Raw genomic sequence first — 19722 nt, 5'->3', positions numbered from 1 at the left:
TCGGTTTCCTTCTAAAAAAAGTTTTAGAGTTTAGGTATATAAATAGTTTATTTTTTTTCAAATATAATTTTTAAAGTTTATTTAGATTAGTGATCTCACCAAACCCTCTTTACTTAGAAAAGGTGACAATTTGACTGCCACATTGGTTGGCCATTATATTGTTGTTCTTTTAGTTAATATTATGTATATTAGTCTCTCAATTTGTCATTTTTTACACCTCTCCAAACCCTTTCTTCAAGGGGGAAGAAAAAGATAAAGAAAATTGTAAAAGCAACCCCTATAAACTATAGGAATATTTATAATTATATTCTTTAGAGTAAAAAGTTAAGCTCTCAAGTTTATACAAATATTAAAGTTTCAAACTACAGTAGATTGTGAAATTAAATGGTATAAATTTGTGATTCTAATTCTATAATTAAAAATTTAATGGTGTATTGACAACTTTATAATTTGTGTCATTCTCAAATATCGAGATATTTATTTAAAACTAGAAACACAATTAATATAATATTAATAATTTAATTTTTATTGTACCTAAATATTTTTATTTTCATATTAATTGATGGGTGATTGTTTTAAATAATTGTTTTCGTAAATATATCAATGTCATCCTATATTAATTAATTATGAACCATGTGATGTACTTTTATCATTTAAGCCAAGCAACTATTATAATCTATAAAAAAACTATAAATAACATTGATATGAATATGAACAATACTACTACTGTATTTAGAAGAAAAATAGACAAAATGAATATTTAGAACCATAATAAACAACATAAAAGTGTGTATATTTAGAAGTAGAAAAAACCAAATTTGGAGAACAAAATCAAGACAATTTTTTTTTTTTTTTTAAACTATGATAAGAAATACTACAATCACACACAAAACTCTCCTTAAACTCCAATAACAAACAAAACACTTCTCCAATGCATTTGAGCTATTTTCCTCACTCTCAAATAGAAGAATACAAAAAAAGAAAAAAAGAAGAAAAGGTAAATTTAACTAGAGTTAAACTGAAAATTATACAGGCTCATTTTGTTGGTAATCTAGTGCTTCTTCCTTGTTCTTGATCAATATTCCTCGAAGCTAGGCTAGTTGACTTATTGAGTTGTTTATCATTTATTCTCTTGCTTTTTATATAGGGTGTTTTTGTTTGTTTTAGGGTTACTAGATTCTAAAGACATTGATTGTTCTAGACGTTGCCTATTTTTTGAGAAGAAGCTTTTTGTTGTCTCGAATCCTTGTGATTCTCTTATTACTTAGGACAGCCTAAGTATTTCAAGTGAAGTAGTCATCATTTGAAGCTAGAAAGATAAACGTTCATGTTGAGAGGGAGTCTCACACTTTTGGGTTGTCCTCCAAGTGTTCATTCACTAAGTTTTAGGCTATTTGTGTATCACTATAATTGTTGAGTATATTTACAAATTAGTATATCATTATAATTGCTTGACTTTACATTAGTGAAGTTATATTTTCTAATTACATTGTTCCTACACATAGGTTGAAATTTAACTGAATTGGGTTGATAAATTAAAAATCTTTTGTTCTTTTTATGTTTTCTTATTTGTGTTTTATTATATGTTCCTGGAGACGTTGCAACATTGTGTGCTAGATAACACGCTTTTTTTCGTTTTCTTTTTATAGTGTTTGGAGCACATCACTCCTCTTAAACGCCTTTTCTCAAGTTGGTGGGATGATTACACTTCCAACATACAAAACTCAACAAAAGCAATCACAACTAAATTGGCATATACAATGTTTTAGTAATTGAGAGAGACGATCTGTGGTTTTTCAAATCACCTACCGGCCAATTTGTGTACTTCAAGAAAAGAAAGAAGGAAAGAAAAGAAAAGAAAGAAGAAGAAGAAGAAAAACTGGTATGGCCCAAAGAAATTAATTATTTGAAACATAAGAAAGAGTTGGAACAAAAAATGAAAAAGAAAAGGTAATTTTGATGAGTGGGGAGTACACGCTTAGCCGGTAGCAGGTTAGAAGAAGCACATACGTGTAGATTATGTGTAAGTCGTCTGAAAATTTCTCAACAATTTCTGGAGTTTCTCTTTGTGTATTGCTAAAACAAAAAGCTCTCTCTTATGGCTGATTTTCCTTTCATCGATTCCATAAAACCCAACTCTCCTCCCCTCTCACTAATTTTCACCACATCACTTGAAATTTCTCAAATATTTGATTTTCAAGTTGTGGGCTTTTTCTTTGGAAAAAGAAAGAGAAATAGATCGCAAAGGCATCGACAACATGAACAACAACAACAACAAATCTCCTTACGATGACTGGAACTCTCCGCCCAGCAAAAGAGCTTGCTTTTCTCTTCAGACTAGGTTCGGTTTCTCTCCGATCGCTCTTATCTGTTTTCCGTTTTTTTTTTTCATCAGTTCACTGCTATCTGGAGTGAAGATTTGAACTGTAACAGGGTTTATAATCCTTTTTTTTTTCTTTTTTTTAGCTTGACAAGTGATCAAGATCAAACTTTTGATCGTATGATCGATGTTATATGATTTCCCCAGATGAGCTATATTTGAGCTTTTGATTGTTTTACTGTTTGATTTTGTTAGTATTTTCGATTGGATCTGGTGATATTGTTATCTTTTAGATTGAGTCACTATTGGATTCAGTAGGACGAAGATGCTAAGAATCTGTTAACCAGTTAAAATCTTTTCCATTTCTTTTAGTACCTTGTTAAAAGAAAATCGGTAACTTTTGTTGTCTGATCTTTTATTTTCTTGCGTTAATATTTCTAGGTTTTTTATCTTTCTTGTTTTTTTTTTTTTTTTTTTTGATAGTTTTGAAGATGGATCTGTAGCTGTTGAGCATGGGTTTGCTGAAATTCTATCTTCAATGATGAAACCAGTTGTGAAAGAATTGGTATTATTTTATATTCTTTACAACTCTCTATTTTAAAGTTCTAGTATCGTATATGTTTGTGCTAAGATTGAAAAAGTTGAATGTGGACCTCTTGATCTCTCTCACATCTATCCATGTTTGTTTCTTTTTATTTATTACTTTTTGTAATTAGGTAAGGGTGGAAATGGAAAAAGTCTTGGAAGTTCACTTCCCTCCCCATCTTTTAGAATCACTGAGGTTAGTATTTTCATATTCCAATGGATCTGATCTTTATGGTAATTTTATTTTGTTTTGGTTTTAAAAAACACTGTTTTTTCTTTAACTTTAATTACTTTCTTTCCTTTCCTTTCCTTTCCTTTCCTCCATGAACCACTTTAGTTTGTAATGGTTTAGGCAAATTTTTCAAGATAGTTTACTGTTTTAGTGACAGTTGTGTGTGTTTCCTTACCATTTATTTACAATGATTTAACAAGTGTAGAATATACATTCGAAGTTTTAGTCAATGCTAAAAATTAAAATTAGAATAATAATGAATAATAACGAATAATAACCAAACAAAATAGCTCATAGGAGAGATTCTTTTATAAGTTCAGTTTTTAAAAACCCAAGTATTGGGATGCATACCTTTGAATTTATTTTCAGAAAGTTTAATTACTTCTAAAATATTTGGATAGTCTTCAATTTATTATATGGAGTTTTGAATGACCAAGTAGGGGTCTAGTTGTTTTTATTAAGAAGATCAATGCCATAAATATATATAATCTCTCTCTATCTCAAGAAGAGTCTCTACTCATGAATGTAGCTAACATACTACTATTATTTAATCACGTAAATCTAATAGTTGGTTTCATTTATTATTTATGTGGTTGTTTATTTTTTGGAAGTTGAAAGCATATTTCTTATATTTATTTTATTTACAGTTTTGACTTGGTTTAAAGAAGTGTGTTATCTCTTTAACTGTGTAAACACATCTTATCTGTTTCGGAAATCTTTTCTCTGATAAAATTATTCTCTTCCTCTATTTATGGAAGTAGTAAATTAACATGTACACTATGATTTGTTAGTGAACCATGGCAAATTAGGGGTGTTAAAAAAATCGTACAAGTAAGGGATTTGAGTTAACCCGACCCAACCCGATTATATTGTATATGATATATATTTCTATATCTATATACCTGTACATATGTATAGATATCAATAACCTAAACCTAAAGTACATCACATGTACACATGTACACATAGACCAACCAACCTAAAATCTAAAATATATGTATGCATACACATATGGACATATCTATATCGACCCACTTAGAACCTAAAATGTACATATGTATATATATAGACCATCTAAGACATAAGTAAACCTTCTTTTAATTTGAATAGAAATTGTATACTTCAATTTGAATGTATTTATATCGGTTTGCACCTTAATATGCCGGTTGATTCTCTATTGCTTTACTTTTCTTTATTTTTCAATTCCATAACAAGTGACAAAAATTTGACTTAATTAGGCTAAATTTCCTTCTGTGTTGTTTTGTATGTAAATAGAAAAGGAAAGGGGAAAGGAGAGGAAGTAACTAATGAGGGTGGAATAGGGAAGTACAAGTTAGTGTTTTTGAATGAACCAGCTTCCGTCATTTTCACCAACAACCAAATAAAAGCAGAAAATGGTGAGCCTTTGCAAGTTGCCATTATTGATGCCACAACTAATGTCATTATCTGCTTTGGCCTTCTTGCTTCGGCCGAAGTCGAGTTCTTACTTCTTGATGGTGATTATGGTGGCTCGGGTGAACAACAACATTGTTATGCTTTGTCTGCAAGAGATGGCAAAAGGCCTTTAATGGTTGGTAAAGATCTCATCCTCACGTTGCAAGATGGGGTTGCATCCATTCTCTCTTTGTCCATCACCGACAACTCCAGTTGGATCAAATCCAAGAAATTCCGCTTGGCATTCAAGGTTAAAGATGATAAAATGTTTCCACCAATTGGCATGGCTGTCTCCCAACCTTTTAGAGTCATGGATCATCGTGGCGAAGGTAAAACTATTTGACTAGCCTATCGTGATCACAATGTAGCTAACAGCTTTGTCTTGTAAGAGAACATGTAGATTCTCTTTACATTGTGATGACCTCATTGATTAACTTGTTTGTATTCCTAATTCGTTTTATTTTTGTCATAATAATAGTGAACAAGAAGCACCACCCTCCAAGTAGCGAAGATGAAGTATGGCGATTGGAAGGGATTGGAAAAGATGGCACGTATCACAAAAGTTTGTCTTCGCATGATATAAAAAACGTGGGTGACTTCTTGAAGGCATATGAAAAAAATGGTACCAATTTGAAAAAGGTTAGTCTACACAGAAACTTCAAAATCCTTGTAATTACCTTAACTTTATTTTAAAAAGTTTTTTTTCTAAATAAAAATTTTGGTTGTTGTATTACAAATTTGTGTAGTTGCTTGGTAACAAAGTCCCAAAGAAAACATGGGAAATGATGGTTGCTCATGCAAAGGAGTGTGTCAATCCTCCCACTTACGAACAAATCCCAAAGGTTAACTACACTTTAAAACTTTATAATTTCCGTATAAATATGATGAAAATGATGGGTTTGAACTGAGAAGATTTTCTAATTATATGAAAACAGGTAAATGAGTGGCCATGCAAAGTGATCATGGGATCAGATGAATCATTTTTCAACCAAGACCATGAAGTTTATGAGGAAAAGAAGAATTTAGGTGAAGGGAGCTCTCAGATTTCAGGGATGGAGGTCTTTGGTGAAGAATTTGAATATGTGCTTGACGATGGAGGTATTGCTTATGGATTAATCTCTTTCATTTAGGCGTTAATAATTCCTTCAGTTTTCAATATAATTTTAATTAATTTGTGTTTTTGTCAAACATGAGCTTAAAAACCTAAAACGAAATAGATTTAACATACAAATTTACATGATTTACTAATAGTATAATAGTTATGTCCACTCATGCACCGTAGAGGAAGAGAATAAGAAAATGTTAGATAATTACAGATCAAGAGGCATTGTCTCTAGGATTAGAGAGTGCACTTCTCTACACCCTAAAGCTAAAATGTTAATAGCGAAATATCAACTTAAGCGTAGGGACATTGTGCCCCCAATCCCCATCTTGGTGTCGCCTTTAAATAACCTTATACTTGTTAATTTGAAATGTCAGATAGTGCATTCAAACCATTCCAACATATTTAGTACTAGTATGCCTCCACTAATTGAGTTGTTTGTTGAACTTTAATTTTGATTGTACGTATAGTATATGTTTCTGAACTTAAAAGAATGTGAATAGATAAAAAACACCCATATTTGAGACATTATAAAGTTTAATTAGGACCAAACAATTAGTCTGATAAAATATTACTTTGGAAGGATGTATATATACACTTTGGAAGGATGTATATATGTATGTATAGCTAAAAAATTATATTGTTTTGTTAAATGATATATGTATATGATTTTGAATTTCAGGCTTCTCGCCATGGGTTCTTGTAGAGGGACTCAGATCCAACACTATCAACCACATTGGACAGAAAAGATAGCATTCAAACTCAAGCAATTCATACAAAACTATGATACGTAGGATTTCATTCCTTGCAACTCTCAAATTAATCACACCTTGTGAAAGTTTATTTTTTTGTATTGATATGGAAGATTGATAAATCGAACCTAACTTTAACTTCGTGTTACTGTTTGTTGTGGTTGATTAATTTTATTAAAGGTAAAATTTGAGTATCATGTTGAACAAGTTAAAAACGTGGATAACAGTAGTTTTGGAAACGTCGGACAACATCTTCAACAATAATATTCTTTCCCCAAATGGTGGAAACATATTTGGTGGATCTCTTTCTCTCAATAAGAGTATATAAAATACACGAATCCTTATGGTTAATATTTATTAATAAATATAAGAAGATATATCCTCTCCTAACTAATATAAAAACCTTCCCAATGGCTAAGATTTTAATTTATATACAATCTTTATCTTTTTCAAAAGAGTATGGAAGATTCAATTTTTTTGGTATCCTATCAGATTTTGGTTGTTTCCTTAGTCGTTGACCTAAAAATATAGCTTGTGGGCTTTAGGCCACGTGGTATATATATGTGTGGAAGACAAAAGTCAAATGTGGAGCTTCTAGTAGATTATGCATTGACAATGATTCTCTTATGAACTATTCTGTTCGTGTGGTGTTGAACACCTTATTGCTGGTATTGTCATTCACTTTGTTAAGAAGATTTGTTCAAGTTTGAGAGAGCCTAATGTTGAAGGTTATTTAGAGGAGTTTATATGCAGGGAGAGGGGGCTGGACATTAAGAAGCAAGAGTAAAATTTGAAACATATGATCTAGAGGAGTTTAAATGAGAAAATGTTCTTGGAACATGACGAAAGTATTAAAAAATTTCAACATAGGTGAGATGTCTTGATACGGCAACAAATCGTCACCCTTTAATTTCCAAGTAAATAGGGTTTGGTGTGATTACTAATTATCTAAATAAACTTTAAAAAATTTATGTGAGAAAAATAAACCATCTATATACCTAAACTCTAAAACTTATATATCACTTACAATTAATAAATTAGTTTGTAGTTACAAATTCGTTGGTTTCAACATTTTTGTCTAATGTAATATTAATCTTATATTTTAAAAAGAATAAAATTGAATTAAATTGATAACCCATCCCATTTTTTATTTTCAAAATTTAAGAAAGGTTTTCAAAATTTAGGTTGAATAATTGTTGTATGTGATTAATTTAGAATTATTTGAATATATATATATATGAGTGGTATTTGGCCCACAAACAACATAAGTCAATATTAAACAACTTGACTTCACAAACTTTTATAGTCTTTCACTATTCAACATTCCACATTTTTTCGATCAATTATATTCCTCTCTTTACAACTTTGTTGCACTCAAACTTTCTAATTACTTCCACATGCCTATCCTAATCACAAAATGTCAATAACCAATTGGGAACGGATTCATAAATTTTACCTAAACACATTGGACACTATATAATAAACACACTAAAAATATGACTATTCTTACAATTTATTTCAACATTTGTATGAATTTGACTACTTAGCTTTTTCCATAAAAATGTGAGGATATAATTATAAATATTATTCGTATATAAATCGAGATTAAACAACTTGACTTTACAAACTTCTATAGTCTAATTAACTTTTGAACAAACTTCTATAGTCTAATTAACTTTTGAACAAACTTCTATAGTCTAATTAACTTTTGAACATTGCACATTCTTTTATAAAGTATGTTCTTCTGTTTCTCTTAATTTTGACCTTCAAATGTTTCCTAATCCAAACTAATCAACTTTATTGCACTCAAAACACAAAATCTTTCTAATTACTCTCATGTACCTATCTTAATCACAATATGTCCATAACCATCAAGTCTAGTTTGAATCTTTATAAAATAGTTTTTAAAAATATATTTTTATTTTTGAAAATATTCCTACAAATTTAAGTCTTCACAATCTAAAAATTACAAACCATTAATTATAAGAAATTGGGAAAACAAATTAAACTTAAATTTAAAATAAAACCCAAAAATAGTTACGAGTACCAGGCAGAAAAAAATTACAAATGAATCCAAAATGGTTATCTCATAAATCCCACTACTTTATCTTAATTAATTAAAGAAAATTAAGAAGTATGTTTCCATTATTAGTGAGAAATGAAACTGAAAAAACGGAAAGATGTTTATAATTATTAATTTAAAGGTTTGAATGAACAAAGAGAAACAGAATATACAAAACAAACAAAGATTTGTTCATCCACGTCGTCATTCAAATTCAAACATTTCTCACTTTGTGTATACAACTTGCAATCTTTTGTAATAATTAAAGTTCAATTTCAAATTTAGAGTTTATATCTTTTTTTTTTGGAAAGAAAAAGTGGAACGTTTTCTTTCTATGAGATTATTTTTCATGTCTCTTCCACCTCTAAACATTTTGTTTTGTTTTCTACATTCTTTTTTCTCACGTTTTTTTAACTTAAGAGGGATACAAATTATAAGCAAATGCAAGAGAATAAACTTCATTTTCAAACTAAACAAATAAGCTTAGTTTTCCAAAAACAAAAAAAAAAACAAGAAATAAAAAACAGATTCAAACTTGTGCACACATATCAAAACATACTCATCAATATATTGATTCTCAACCAAATTGGATCAAACCTTGTATTAGCAATGTGGTTTACTCCATCCTCATCAATGACAAGCCCCATGGCTGAATTCCTGCTAACAAGGGCATCCATCAAAATGATCTTAATTTCTCCTTTTATTTTTGTTCTTGCCATGGACTATCTAAACATCTTGTTATCCCCTATATGGAGAAAAGCAACTCAATAAAGGGAGTCAACTTCAACAACAATGTAGCTTAACCCATATTCTTTTTGCGGATGATATATCCTCTTGTTTGTTCAAGACAATGGCGTTTCTTTGGCAAACTTGAAGATGACTTTAACTGACCTATTTGAAAAAGCTTCGGGGCTAAACATAAATTTATCAAAGTCCACTATATATTCCATAAACACTTCAGATGATCGTGCCAGAGAAGTTGCTAACAATTGGGATATTCCTATTCACCACCCGCCCATCCTTTATCTTGGAGTCCCTCTAGGAGGCAACCTAAAGTCAACCTCCTTTTGGGAAAAGGTTATCAACAAGAATCTCAATAACTGGAACTACTCCCAGTTTTCAAGGTGGAAAACTCACTCTAATTAATTCCTCTTTATCTAGCTTGCCAACATACCAACTGTCTGTTTTCTAAGCTCCAGCTGCTGTACACAAAAAGATTGAAAAATATTGGAGAGATTTTCTGTGGAAAGGGTCCAGTGTAACAAAAGGTTCCCATTTAATTAGCTGGGCCAAAATAACTACTCCAAAGACAAAAGAAGGGTTTGGGGTATCAACGATTCAAGACACAAATTTCTCTGTTCTTTGCAAATGGTTGTGGACATTTCATAATGAGCCATATGCTCTTTGGAGAAAAATCATATCAGCCAAATACAAAGAAACCCTTCCAGGAAATTAAAATCTCAAACGTTGGGTAAGTTTAGTACTGCCAAAGCCCCTTGGAAGAGTATTATTATAGGCCTAGATTGGTTTGAAACGAACATTTCTTGAAAAATAAATAATGAAGAAAATATTTCTTTCTACCATAAAAAATGGATCGGAGTACAAATGGTCCTCTAGCCATTGCTATCACGAGATTATACGCTTTATCTCAAGCCAAAAACAGTTTGGTAAAAGAGTTGTGGAATCCAACGGATAAGAAATGGGACATAAAGCCGCATAGGCCACTAAATGATAGAGAAATATTGGACTCTGGAATCAGATCTCTTCAAACCTTCCTTATCCGAATGAAGACAAAGGTATGTGCAAACCGAATTGGAAGCTAGAAAACAACAAGGTCTTCACCACGACTACAGTAAAAAAAGTCCATCCAAAATTTCCCCCTCAATCGGAATAATGGACTCGACCCACAGATTTTCTAAGCTCTTTGGAAATCGTCTATCCCCAAGAAATGCAAATTCTTCCTTTGGTCCATTCTTCATGAACGTATCAACACTATGGAAGTTCTTCAAAGAAGACAACCAAAAACTTGTATAAATCCAAACCGGTGTGTCATGTGTCACTCTCATTACGAAACAAGTGATCATTTATTTGTAAACTGTAGAGCGACTAACTTCCTTTGGGACACCTTACGGGCTCAAACTGGGTATCAGCACTCGTTCAACAATCTAAAATCAGTTGCGCTATCTCTTTTACATCATAACTTTTCAACCAGAAGAAACATTATTATCACGAAAGCAACGGTAGCTGTCCTTTGGAGTATTTGGACTGAAAGAAATAGAAGAATATTCGTTATTAAACAAAACAGCTTACTTAATCTCTGGGAAGATTGTTGTAATTACATAGATTTGTGGGGTAGCCGCCATCACCTATTCAAAGACTATTCTTCTATTTCGTTAGCTCTTAACTTCTCCGCTCTTCTTCACGAAGAGCTTTTGGGCTTCTCTCTAGCTCTTTGTACTTTCTTGGATTTTTAATATAAATTCGGTGTTGGGACTTTCATACTCTTGACACTAGTCTCCTTATCCAAACTTTTTTTTCTTTTTTATTGATTCTCAACTAACCAAACTTTTTATTCAACAGACATAAATTCTCTTTTAATCAACTAACCAAAACCTTTTAAGCAAAAGCATTAGGGCTCGACATCTCCTATTCATAATAAAGTTGGAAGAGATATTAGATAATGAAGATCAATACCTACCAAACATATAGTCCATAATGAAAAATACTCAACTAACTTCCAAGTGCTGGTGCAAAAATGCATAACAATTTTTTCGAGACCAGAGGGAAGATATTTTTTCCATTTATAACTTCTAGTATACCTCTGGTTATTAATTAAAGGAAGAAGATTTGGTTTAATCTGAGTGTGTGTGTGCTTATATATATATATATATATATATATATATATATGTATGTATATAGTTCAATACGTACAGCAAGAGCTAAAGAACAACTCATGTCAAAAGGGAAAGCAATGCTAAAAGAAAGCCCCCTACTGTGCAATATCATAAATACATTTGTTTAGAATTTCCTTTTTATAAATTGTTCTTATCTACCATGATTGGAGTATATAAATCAAAATATTTAAATTATAACAAAATATTTTTAGAAATTTTGTAATGTAAGATAACTTTATTTAAAAAAAACGTGACATCTTATGGAAGAGTATTTAAATTTTTGTCATAAAAAATGTAACAAATTAATTGTCCATATAAATGAAGAAATTTGTGCAATGAAACTTTGTTTAAGATATTAATTTTGAAACACAACTATTTAAGATTTTAAAAACTTGAGGAAGAAGTTATGATATATTTAGTTAGGTAAGTAAATTACTTCAAGATCTCTCTATTTTAAAATCCTAGCTTTTAGAGCCCTTCCACCACAACCCTAAATGGTTCAAAGTTTCAAAATTCAAACTATATATATTGACTACTTGTTGGCCCTAAGCAGATGTGTGTTTTTTTAATTATTATTTGATAAAACACATATTTTATATTGATGTTTAAAACATCTTCCACTTAATACTTCTTTCCATGTGATTTAGTTCATACTTTAAAGAAAATATTGTGAGCTAAAAAGCTTTCCTATCCAATGCTCAAAATTGATTTCCAATTTTTTTAACAAGCTGTTACTTAATTAGTTAAGAATTAAAGTGCATGCACTGTGATAACACACTCAACACAAGAAAGAAAAGAAAAAAAATAATACAATAGATATGTAAATGTTAATCGTTGTTGTGCGACAGACGTAATCACTGTCTTGAAAAAAACTCAAATATGTACAAGTTCGAGTAAGGAATAATTGAATCAATAAAAATATGGTGAGGAAGGAAGAAAGAAAATAATCTATTTCTTCCCCAAGCTAAGATTTGAAGCAATATATTTTAGAAATAACTGAATATTTAAAAATAGAAAACATTTTAGAATTAAATAATGAAAAGCAATATATTAATTATTACACTAGGTAATTAATTAAACATTTCTTTTGGTTTTATTTTCTTTTGCTATGTTAATCATTCCTAAGGTTTTGTAATCACACTTTCCCTCATTATATTATAGTGTAAAAGACCAACTAATTTTGCCACCGATGGCTTCTTTTCTTTTCCTTTTTTGTGCCTTTTCACACCAAAATTAAGCTTTTTTGGTCGGAGATTAAATAAGTTGAGTTTATCTTTTCTTCAGTTAAATTCTCACTATTCTACTTTACTTTTTCTTTTTCGAAAACTACATCAATAACAAAAACTTTTAGGAAGAAAAAACCAATCATATCTACTAATGATATCAAACGGCTATTAGAATGTTATTAGAGAGTTATCGGTTTTTAAATTCGCTACTTTTACAATTTAGAAAATATAATGACATAGATCGTATTATCATAAATCTCTTTTGCTATTTTTGCGAGCGTTCCATGCGTTACATGTATAATTTCTCGGATATTAATTTTGCCGATATATATATATACATAGTATTTTTCTTAAATAAATAATTTGTTGTTATAAGGAGATCATTTTTTGTTTGTAAAATAAATAGAAGAATATTTGCTAATAAGTAAAATTACTTAATCTCTGGAAAAGACAATTGTAATTATATAGGTACGTGGTGTAGTCGTCATCACCTATTCAAAGATTATTTTCCTAATTCGTTAGCTCTCAACTTTCTCGATTTTCTATCCTAAGAGCTTTTCGAACTTCTCTCTAGCCCTTTGTAATCTCTTGGCTTATTAATAAATTATTTTTTTCATTGTTTAAAATGTTTGATGATTATATGTATGATATGTGTATTCTTCTTCGCACAACTTATTCGGTCTTCAACCATTTTTCGTTTAAAAATGAACAAAATATGATTCTTGATGCATTTGAAAATTTAACATTGTAGAACTTAAAAAATAATAAAATTGAATGTATAGATTTTAATCTTGTAAATAGTCAAAATTAGAAATTATAAGTTTGTCTCGGTAACTATTGCTATCGCCATAGATTATCTATTATACTTCACTAATATGTTTGTGGTTATAGTTTTCAACTTACAAAAAATAATAATAGAACTAACTAAACAAATAAAATCATTTACAATAATTTTTCTCTTGATTTTTTTTACTCTCAAATATTGAATCTTACTTAGTGTTAGTATATGTACTTTTTAAATATTAAATTTTAATCTCTATACAACAAATAAATCAAGTATAGTATTATTTTATTTTTAAATTTAAGCTGATGATTTTAATTTTTGTGAAATGCTATATTAAATCTGTTTAGTTATTTGAAGTTAACATTTACTGATTTGTTTAAAATAATTTTAATAATTTTGTTCAAACAAACGTTAGTGAATATAAGATTCCAAAAAACATATAATAAATTTGTTAGTAATTAATATATATATATAAAGTTATTATATATGTTATTGATTGACAGATTCTTCTTGTTTTACATTTATCCTTTATTAATTTCAATATTGTACTTTTATTTTATTTGATTTATTAAATGGATCAAATAAATTAAAAAGAAAAAATAAAAACAATCACATTCTATCATCTTAAAAAAATAAAAGAAAAAAGAACAATAGTTTAGAGCATTCCAACGGATTTTAATAAAAATTTAAAAGAAGTATTAACATTATTTTGAAAAAGTTAACTTAAAAATTATATGAAAAAATTCAAGAAAGAAGACAAAATTTATATGAAAAATATATTAAAAAAAGAAGAAGAAAAAGCAATGGGAATGGAATAATTGAAAAAAAATAATAATAAAATTTATATGAAAAGCTAAAAGAAAAAATGGCATTGTCGAGTCTTGAAGACTCCCCAAGAAGAGGATGAGAAAAAGGAGGAATGGGACGTGAAGACTCCCCAAGGAGAGAGTTTATGTTTATGATCATTTTTTTAAAACTAATATCAGATTTTGATTGCATTTCTAATGTTTCTTTTTTCTCACGACAACCATGAGATAATGGGTTGTTTTGAAATCTCAATTTTTATAAGCCAACAATAAGTGGATGTTTAAACGATCAAATGAGTTATGTTTTTCAAAGAATAATAGAAGGTGATAGATTACGGATCACAAATCTCATCATCACTAACTTAATGTATTATATATATAACTTTAAGAGATCACTTTATAGTGCTAATAGAGTGTGTCTAACTTAATTAGTTGAAAATCTTATATTGTATAGCCTATCTTTTTTGAATGAAAAAGAATAATAAGTAGGTGATCTTTCGACCCGATCGACCCGACGGGTGGCTGCGCAACTAACTTGCAATTGTAATATGAAATGTAAAAGATTATATTAAAAGACCATTAATTTTGGTTTAAAAAATGTTGACTAATATAATCCCAACCAATAGACTAATACCAGAAGATTTCACATGCACCTCAAGAGGTCTTTCCCACTTTTTCTTTTGCCGCAAAAAAAGAGAGCTTGATTTAATAATTTCTTTTATAAAAAGAATAAAAAGCAGCTTTGAATTTGAAAATAATTAAATTTATTTGTTTAAGAAAAATAAATTATGTTCTACATGTTAATTATATCACTTAACACAACTCATCGTTAATTACTTACATCATGTAATAAAAAAATTGAAATGTATATACCAACAAAATATTACATAGAGTAAACTTAATACTAATTATAATAAATACTTTAAAGAGCAATGGCAATGAAGTAGCCAAAGGTTGGAAACTATTTTTCCAAGAAAAGAAAAATTAAATGAACTATGAAAAGAACCAAATTGAAAAACAAGTTGTATACATATTATCTTTTTTCACATAGATACTCTATTTTCTTTTCCATTTCACTAATTCTTATGCCCAATTTTATCATAACACAATGTATATGAACCAAAACTTCAAGTAAAGTATAAAATTCCAGAAATTGTCCCAAAATTTCAAAATCAAAATCCTATAACTTAACAAAATGGTAAATAATAGAAAAATGTTATTTAGATCAAACGTTCAAAGAACTTTTTGCTCTTTCTTAAAGTGAGGATACCAATAGCTCACTCTCTTAATAGCTTCTCTTTAGGGCTTTTCTCCAACCCTTTCTAGTCACTTTGCTTATTAATAATATTTGTGTTTAGATGGGGTTTTCCCTTTGATCTGTTTTGGCAGTTTGTCTCATTTTCGAAAAAGAAAAAGAAAAAAAGTGAGAGGATATATACTGATGCAACTTTTCAAAGCTCGAATATCGATACTAAACATATTTTAGAAGTACTTTTCTAACCGTTTAAAAGTATTTTTTAAACTTTTGAAAGTTGTAAAACAAAATAGTATGCAAGTGTTTGAGCCTAATTATATTAAATGGGTGGAGTGGATTATTATACCTCATTCCATCAAATTTGGTGCTCCAACTACAACATAGTTGTTTTCTTTAAAGATTATAATTTATAATTAAACTAAAATATTATTATTTTAAATCCTTATTTATTATCGTGTTAACTATTTTCTTCTTATCTTTTTTTTTCCTCTCTACTATAGTATTTATTAGTCCCTATCTGAATTAAAATAATCTATGATACCTACGTACGAGTATAAATTTCAACTATAATAACTAATTTAACGTTCAGACAGTCTCTAATGATTTTTATTCAAAACTAAATTGTAAGGATATTTTTTTAATCTTTTTTTAATTAAAGAGTAATTTTTTAGGGAACTTCGTAGGGACAAAACCTAGTTGATATTCTAAAATAAAAGATCAATTATAACCTAAATAAATCACACTTAATTACACCATATTTTTTCAAAAAAGAAAAGAAAAAAGAAAAAAGAAACTTCCTTTTCAATGGGAAACTCCGTCTCTCCTTCCTAACCTCTTTTCCTTTGATTTCATAAACCTTTCTATTCCTTATATTAAAGATTTCATACACTATTACACGGCCTTTACATTTGTTTCTTTCTCAATATATCTGATTCAGGAAATGCAAATGAATTTTTCTAAGAATCTTCTTTCAAAAAGTAACAAAAATTAGTCTATATATACCCCGCCCTCCCTTTCTACACAGTTACATATTCAGAACTCTACCAAACTTTCATTTGGCCTTGCTTGAAAGAGTTTCAAACTAACAAAATATGGAGAGACAAAAGAAGAGGGACTTCCAAAATCTTAAGAATGAACATGGTCATGATCGACCTTCTGAAACTAGCCCTAAAAGGGCATCCAACTCTATTCCAACACCTGTCCGGTCTGCTTCTTGAATCTTCTTCTTTTTTTGTCAAGGATTTTGTGATCGTTAACGATTGTACGAACACGTGGTGTTCTTGTGTTTCTTTGTTCTCAAGCTGCTCTTCTTCTTCTTCTTCTTTTGCCAAGGATTTTGTGATCGTTAATGATTTTACGAACACGTGGTGTTCTTGTTTTTCTTTGTTTTCAAGCTGCTGATCTTCTTCTTCTTCTTCTTTTGTCAAGAATTTTGTGATCATTAACGATTTTACGAACACGGGGTGCTTTTGTTTTTCTTAGTTCTGAAGCCACGTCCGACATTGTAGCTAACGATTTGTCTCCTCAATTATGGTCTCAAATACAAGATATTCTTCGTGGGCTGGTAATTTTAATCTCCTTCTCTATCTCTTTTCCAGATCCTATCGTTCTTGGCTATGAATCACTTCTATCCACAACTATTACCGAGCTTCATTTTTGTTATATAACTTTGAGTATCCTACGTAGTGTTTCACTGGGTTCCTCAACCAGACTCTTATCCATCTTTTTATCTCATTGAAATGGCACTTAGGACAATAAACACCTCTCAGGAAATCTACTCGATCATATAATGTTGTCTCAATTGAGATAGTTTTTCTCGCTTATATATATCCAAGATCATTCTCTTATCTAACCGATGTGAAACTTTAGTCGAATTTACAAAGCCAATCTATAATTTTGTTCCCATCTACTAAACTCCACAAATTATGTCTAGTGGGAAATTCTAACATTTTCATTTTTTAAAACAATCTCATTTTTTGCACAATCAAAATTCAAACTTCTTTCTTTTTTTTCCTTTTCAGGTCATCGAGGAATTTGATAGAAAGTTTATGTCTTACATTCAATTTCTTCCATCGTCATCTTCAAGGTTAGTTTCTTTTTTTTTAAAAAAAAAAATGAACTACTTCTCATTGTTTGCATTCACACTTTCCTAATTAATTAATATCTTTGCACTGTTTTGATTCACTTTATGATTGTTTTTTGCAGCACTATCCAGCTAAATAATCATAACAATGAAGAAACAACCAAGTTTAGTTTATGTTTTCTCAACCAAATCCCTTCCACTATTTTTACCAACAACGAGATAGAAACGGGGAATGATCATGGATTACACGTTGCAATTATTGATGTCAATAATTATGCCATCGTCTCTGACGGTCCTTTGTCGATAGCACAAATTGAGGTCACCGTCCTCAATGGAGACTCAGACGAGTTCAATAGCCAAAACATTTTGCCTCCGAGGGATGGAAAAAGGCCATTAATTGTGGGTAATGATTTGAATCTTCATCTCAAAAATGGAGTTGGGTTCATCAAAAGTTTGAGCTTCACTGATAATTCAAGCTGGGTGAGATCGAAACAATTCCGATTAGGATTACGAATTGTGGAAGAGAAAATTCAAGGTAAGATTCCAAAAATTAGAGAAGCTGTTTCTCAACCATTCAGAGTCTTGGATCATCGGGGAGAAGGTAGTTAACTATTTATATGTTTTTTTTATTCAAATTAAACCGAGTTATTTTCTCTCTAATTAAACCTAACTTTTTTGTTTCTTTCTTTCTAATATATACATGGTTTGTTTTGCTTCAATTGTTTAACTAGGGAGCAAGAAGCACCATCCTCCACAAAGGAAAGACGAGATATGGAGATTAGAAAGAATTAGAAGAAATGGTGTTTATCATAAAATCTTATCTTCTCATGACATCAAAACCGTTGATGATTTTTTAAAAACTTATGAAGAAAAGGGTCCTCTTTACTTGAGAAAGGTAAACTAATTTAAAAGAGTATTATCAAAGTTCTCATCACTTACCATTTTTATTTATTTAGATATGATCTAAAAGTTTGTTAAATTAATAATTAATTTCCCTTTTCATGCATTAATGAAGTTACTTGGTAAGAAGGTCTCAAACAAGTCCTGGAATGCAATGGTCACTAATGCTTTGGAATGTGTCCCTCTTGACAAAAACTTTGTTCCAAGCTTTGAGGTTTGATGACTCTTTCTTCATAAACTTAAGACAAAGTCTATTTTAAAATTCAATCCAAACGCGTATCTATATGGAAATGCTTCTCACTTGCCTAGTATTTTTTTTATTACATGAAGAGGCAAGATTTGTTTGAATATGAAGGCATGGGAACTGAAGGTGTTGAAGGAAACATAGAAGTAAGTGAGCAAAGGAACTCAAGTGACTGGAATCAGTTTTTAGAGACAGCAACACTTGAAGAATGGGAACCCATGCAACATGAAGTGGACTATGTAAATGCATATTGTGAAACCAATCATACTACCAAATACAAATGAATCTATATCTTTTATTTATATAATTAACAATACTATTATTCTCTTCAAGCTTTTTTATATATATATTTCCAATTTTATTTTAATTATTGTGGAGTAATAATTAAAATAAATGGGGAAATATATATATGTTTAAATGCTACATGTTTGACTCAAGCATTGTATTTAAGAATTTGTCTTCTATTGTTTTCTTTCAATTTGTTACATGTGGATAATGTAACATCAAAACTTTACTATATTTTTTCTTGTAACTATTTACAGTTAATCTATACATATATTATATATTGTTTGTGTTTCCTATTCTAATCTTTACCCATATGATTATATCTTTTTTCTCTCTTTTTTTTCCCCTAATTTTATCGTATTCCAATTAATCAATCACTCTTATAACTAAAAAATAATTCATCATACACTTTTCAATATGAAAAATATGCTATATATCAATTAGACTTTTACCATGGATTAAGTGAAGACTTGACATCTTAAAAGGTTTTACTAGTTGACTACGAGTCACCTCTACTATTTTTGCAATAAAATATGTTATCCTTATGCTACTTTTATTATTTATTTTTTACATGATGGCAAAATGTAGTAAAAAAACAAATATAAAGAAAAAGAAAAAAGAATAAGGAGAAAAATTTGATCAAGAATGATGAAAGTTTTGGAAGACATGGTGATAAAACAAACTTAATTTCCACGAATCAAAAACATAAATGAAATAGTTATTCAACGGACCATTATTTATTTAAAATTGATACAGAT

General features: G+C 29.7%; 2 protein-coding genes across 2 annotated transcripts; both read left to right on the top strand.

Annotated features, from left to right (window-relative positions):
- The first annotated feature begins 1577 nt into the window (after positions 1-1577).
- LOC101206669 (calmodulin-binding protein 60 C) lies at positions 1578-6640 on the top strand. Its single transcript, XM_004135724.3, has 8 exons — positions 1578-2341; positions 2804-2885; positions 3037-3101; positions 4413-4900; positions 5050-5210; positions 5318-5413; positions 5507-5669; positions 6356-6640. The coding sequence occupies exons 1-8, from the start codon at positions 2259-2261 to the stop codon at positions 6424-6426; spliced, it is 1209 nt and encodes a 402-aa protein (XP_004135772.1). The 5' UTR covers positions 1578-2258; the 3' UTR covers positions 6427-6640.
- Positions 6641-16495: 9855 nt separating this feature from the next.
- LOC101206429 (calmodulin-binding protein 60 A-like) lies at positions 16496-19124 on the top strand. The gene is made up of 6 exons (XM_031880208.1): positions 16496-17016; positions 17474-17538; positions 17658-18136; positions 18267-18430; positions 18551-18649; positions 18766-19124. Exons 2-6 carry the CDS (start codon positions 17501-17503, stop codon positions 18961-18963), a joined length of 978 nt encoding a protein of 325 aa, XP_031736068.1. The 5' UTR covers positions 16496-17016; positions 17474-17500; the 3' UTR covers positions 18964-19124.
- The last annotated feature ends 598 nt before the right edge of the window (positions 19125-19722 follow it).

This window comes from Cucumis sativus, chromosome 1 (genome assembly GCF_000004075.3).
Source record: "Cucumis sativus cultivar 9930 chromosome 1, Cucumber_9930_V3, whole genome shotgun sequence".
NCBI lineage: Eukaryota > Viridiplantae > Streptophyta > Magnoliopsida > Cucurbitales > Cucurbitaceae > Cucumis > Cucumis sativus.
The sequence above is the reverse complement of the archived record's forward strand: the minus strand, read 5'-3'. Positions and strand labels throughout refer to the sequence as shown.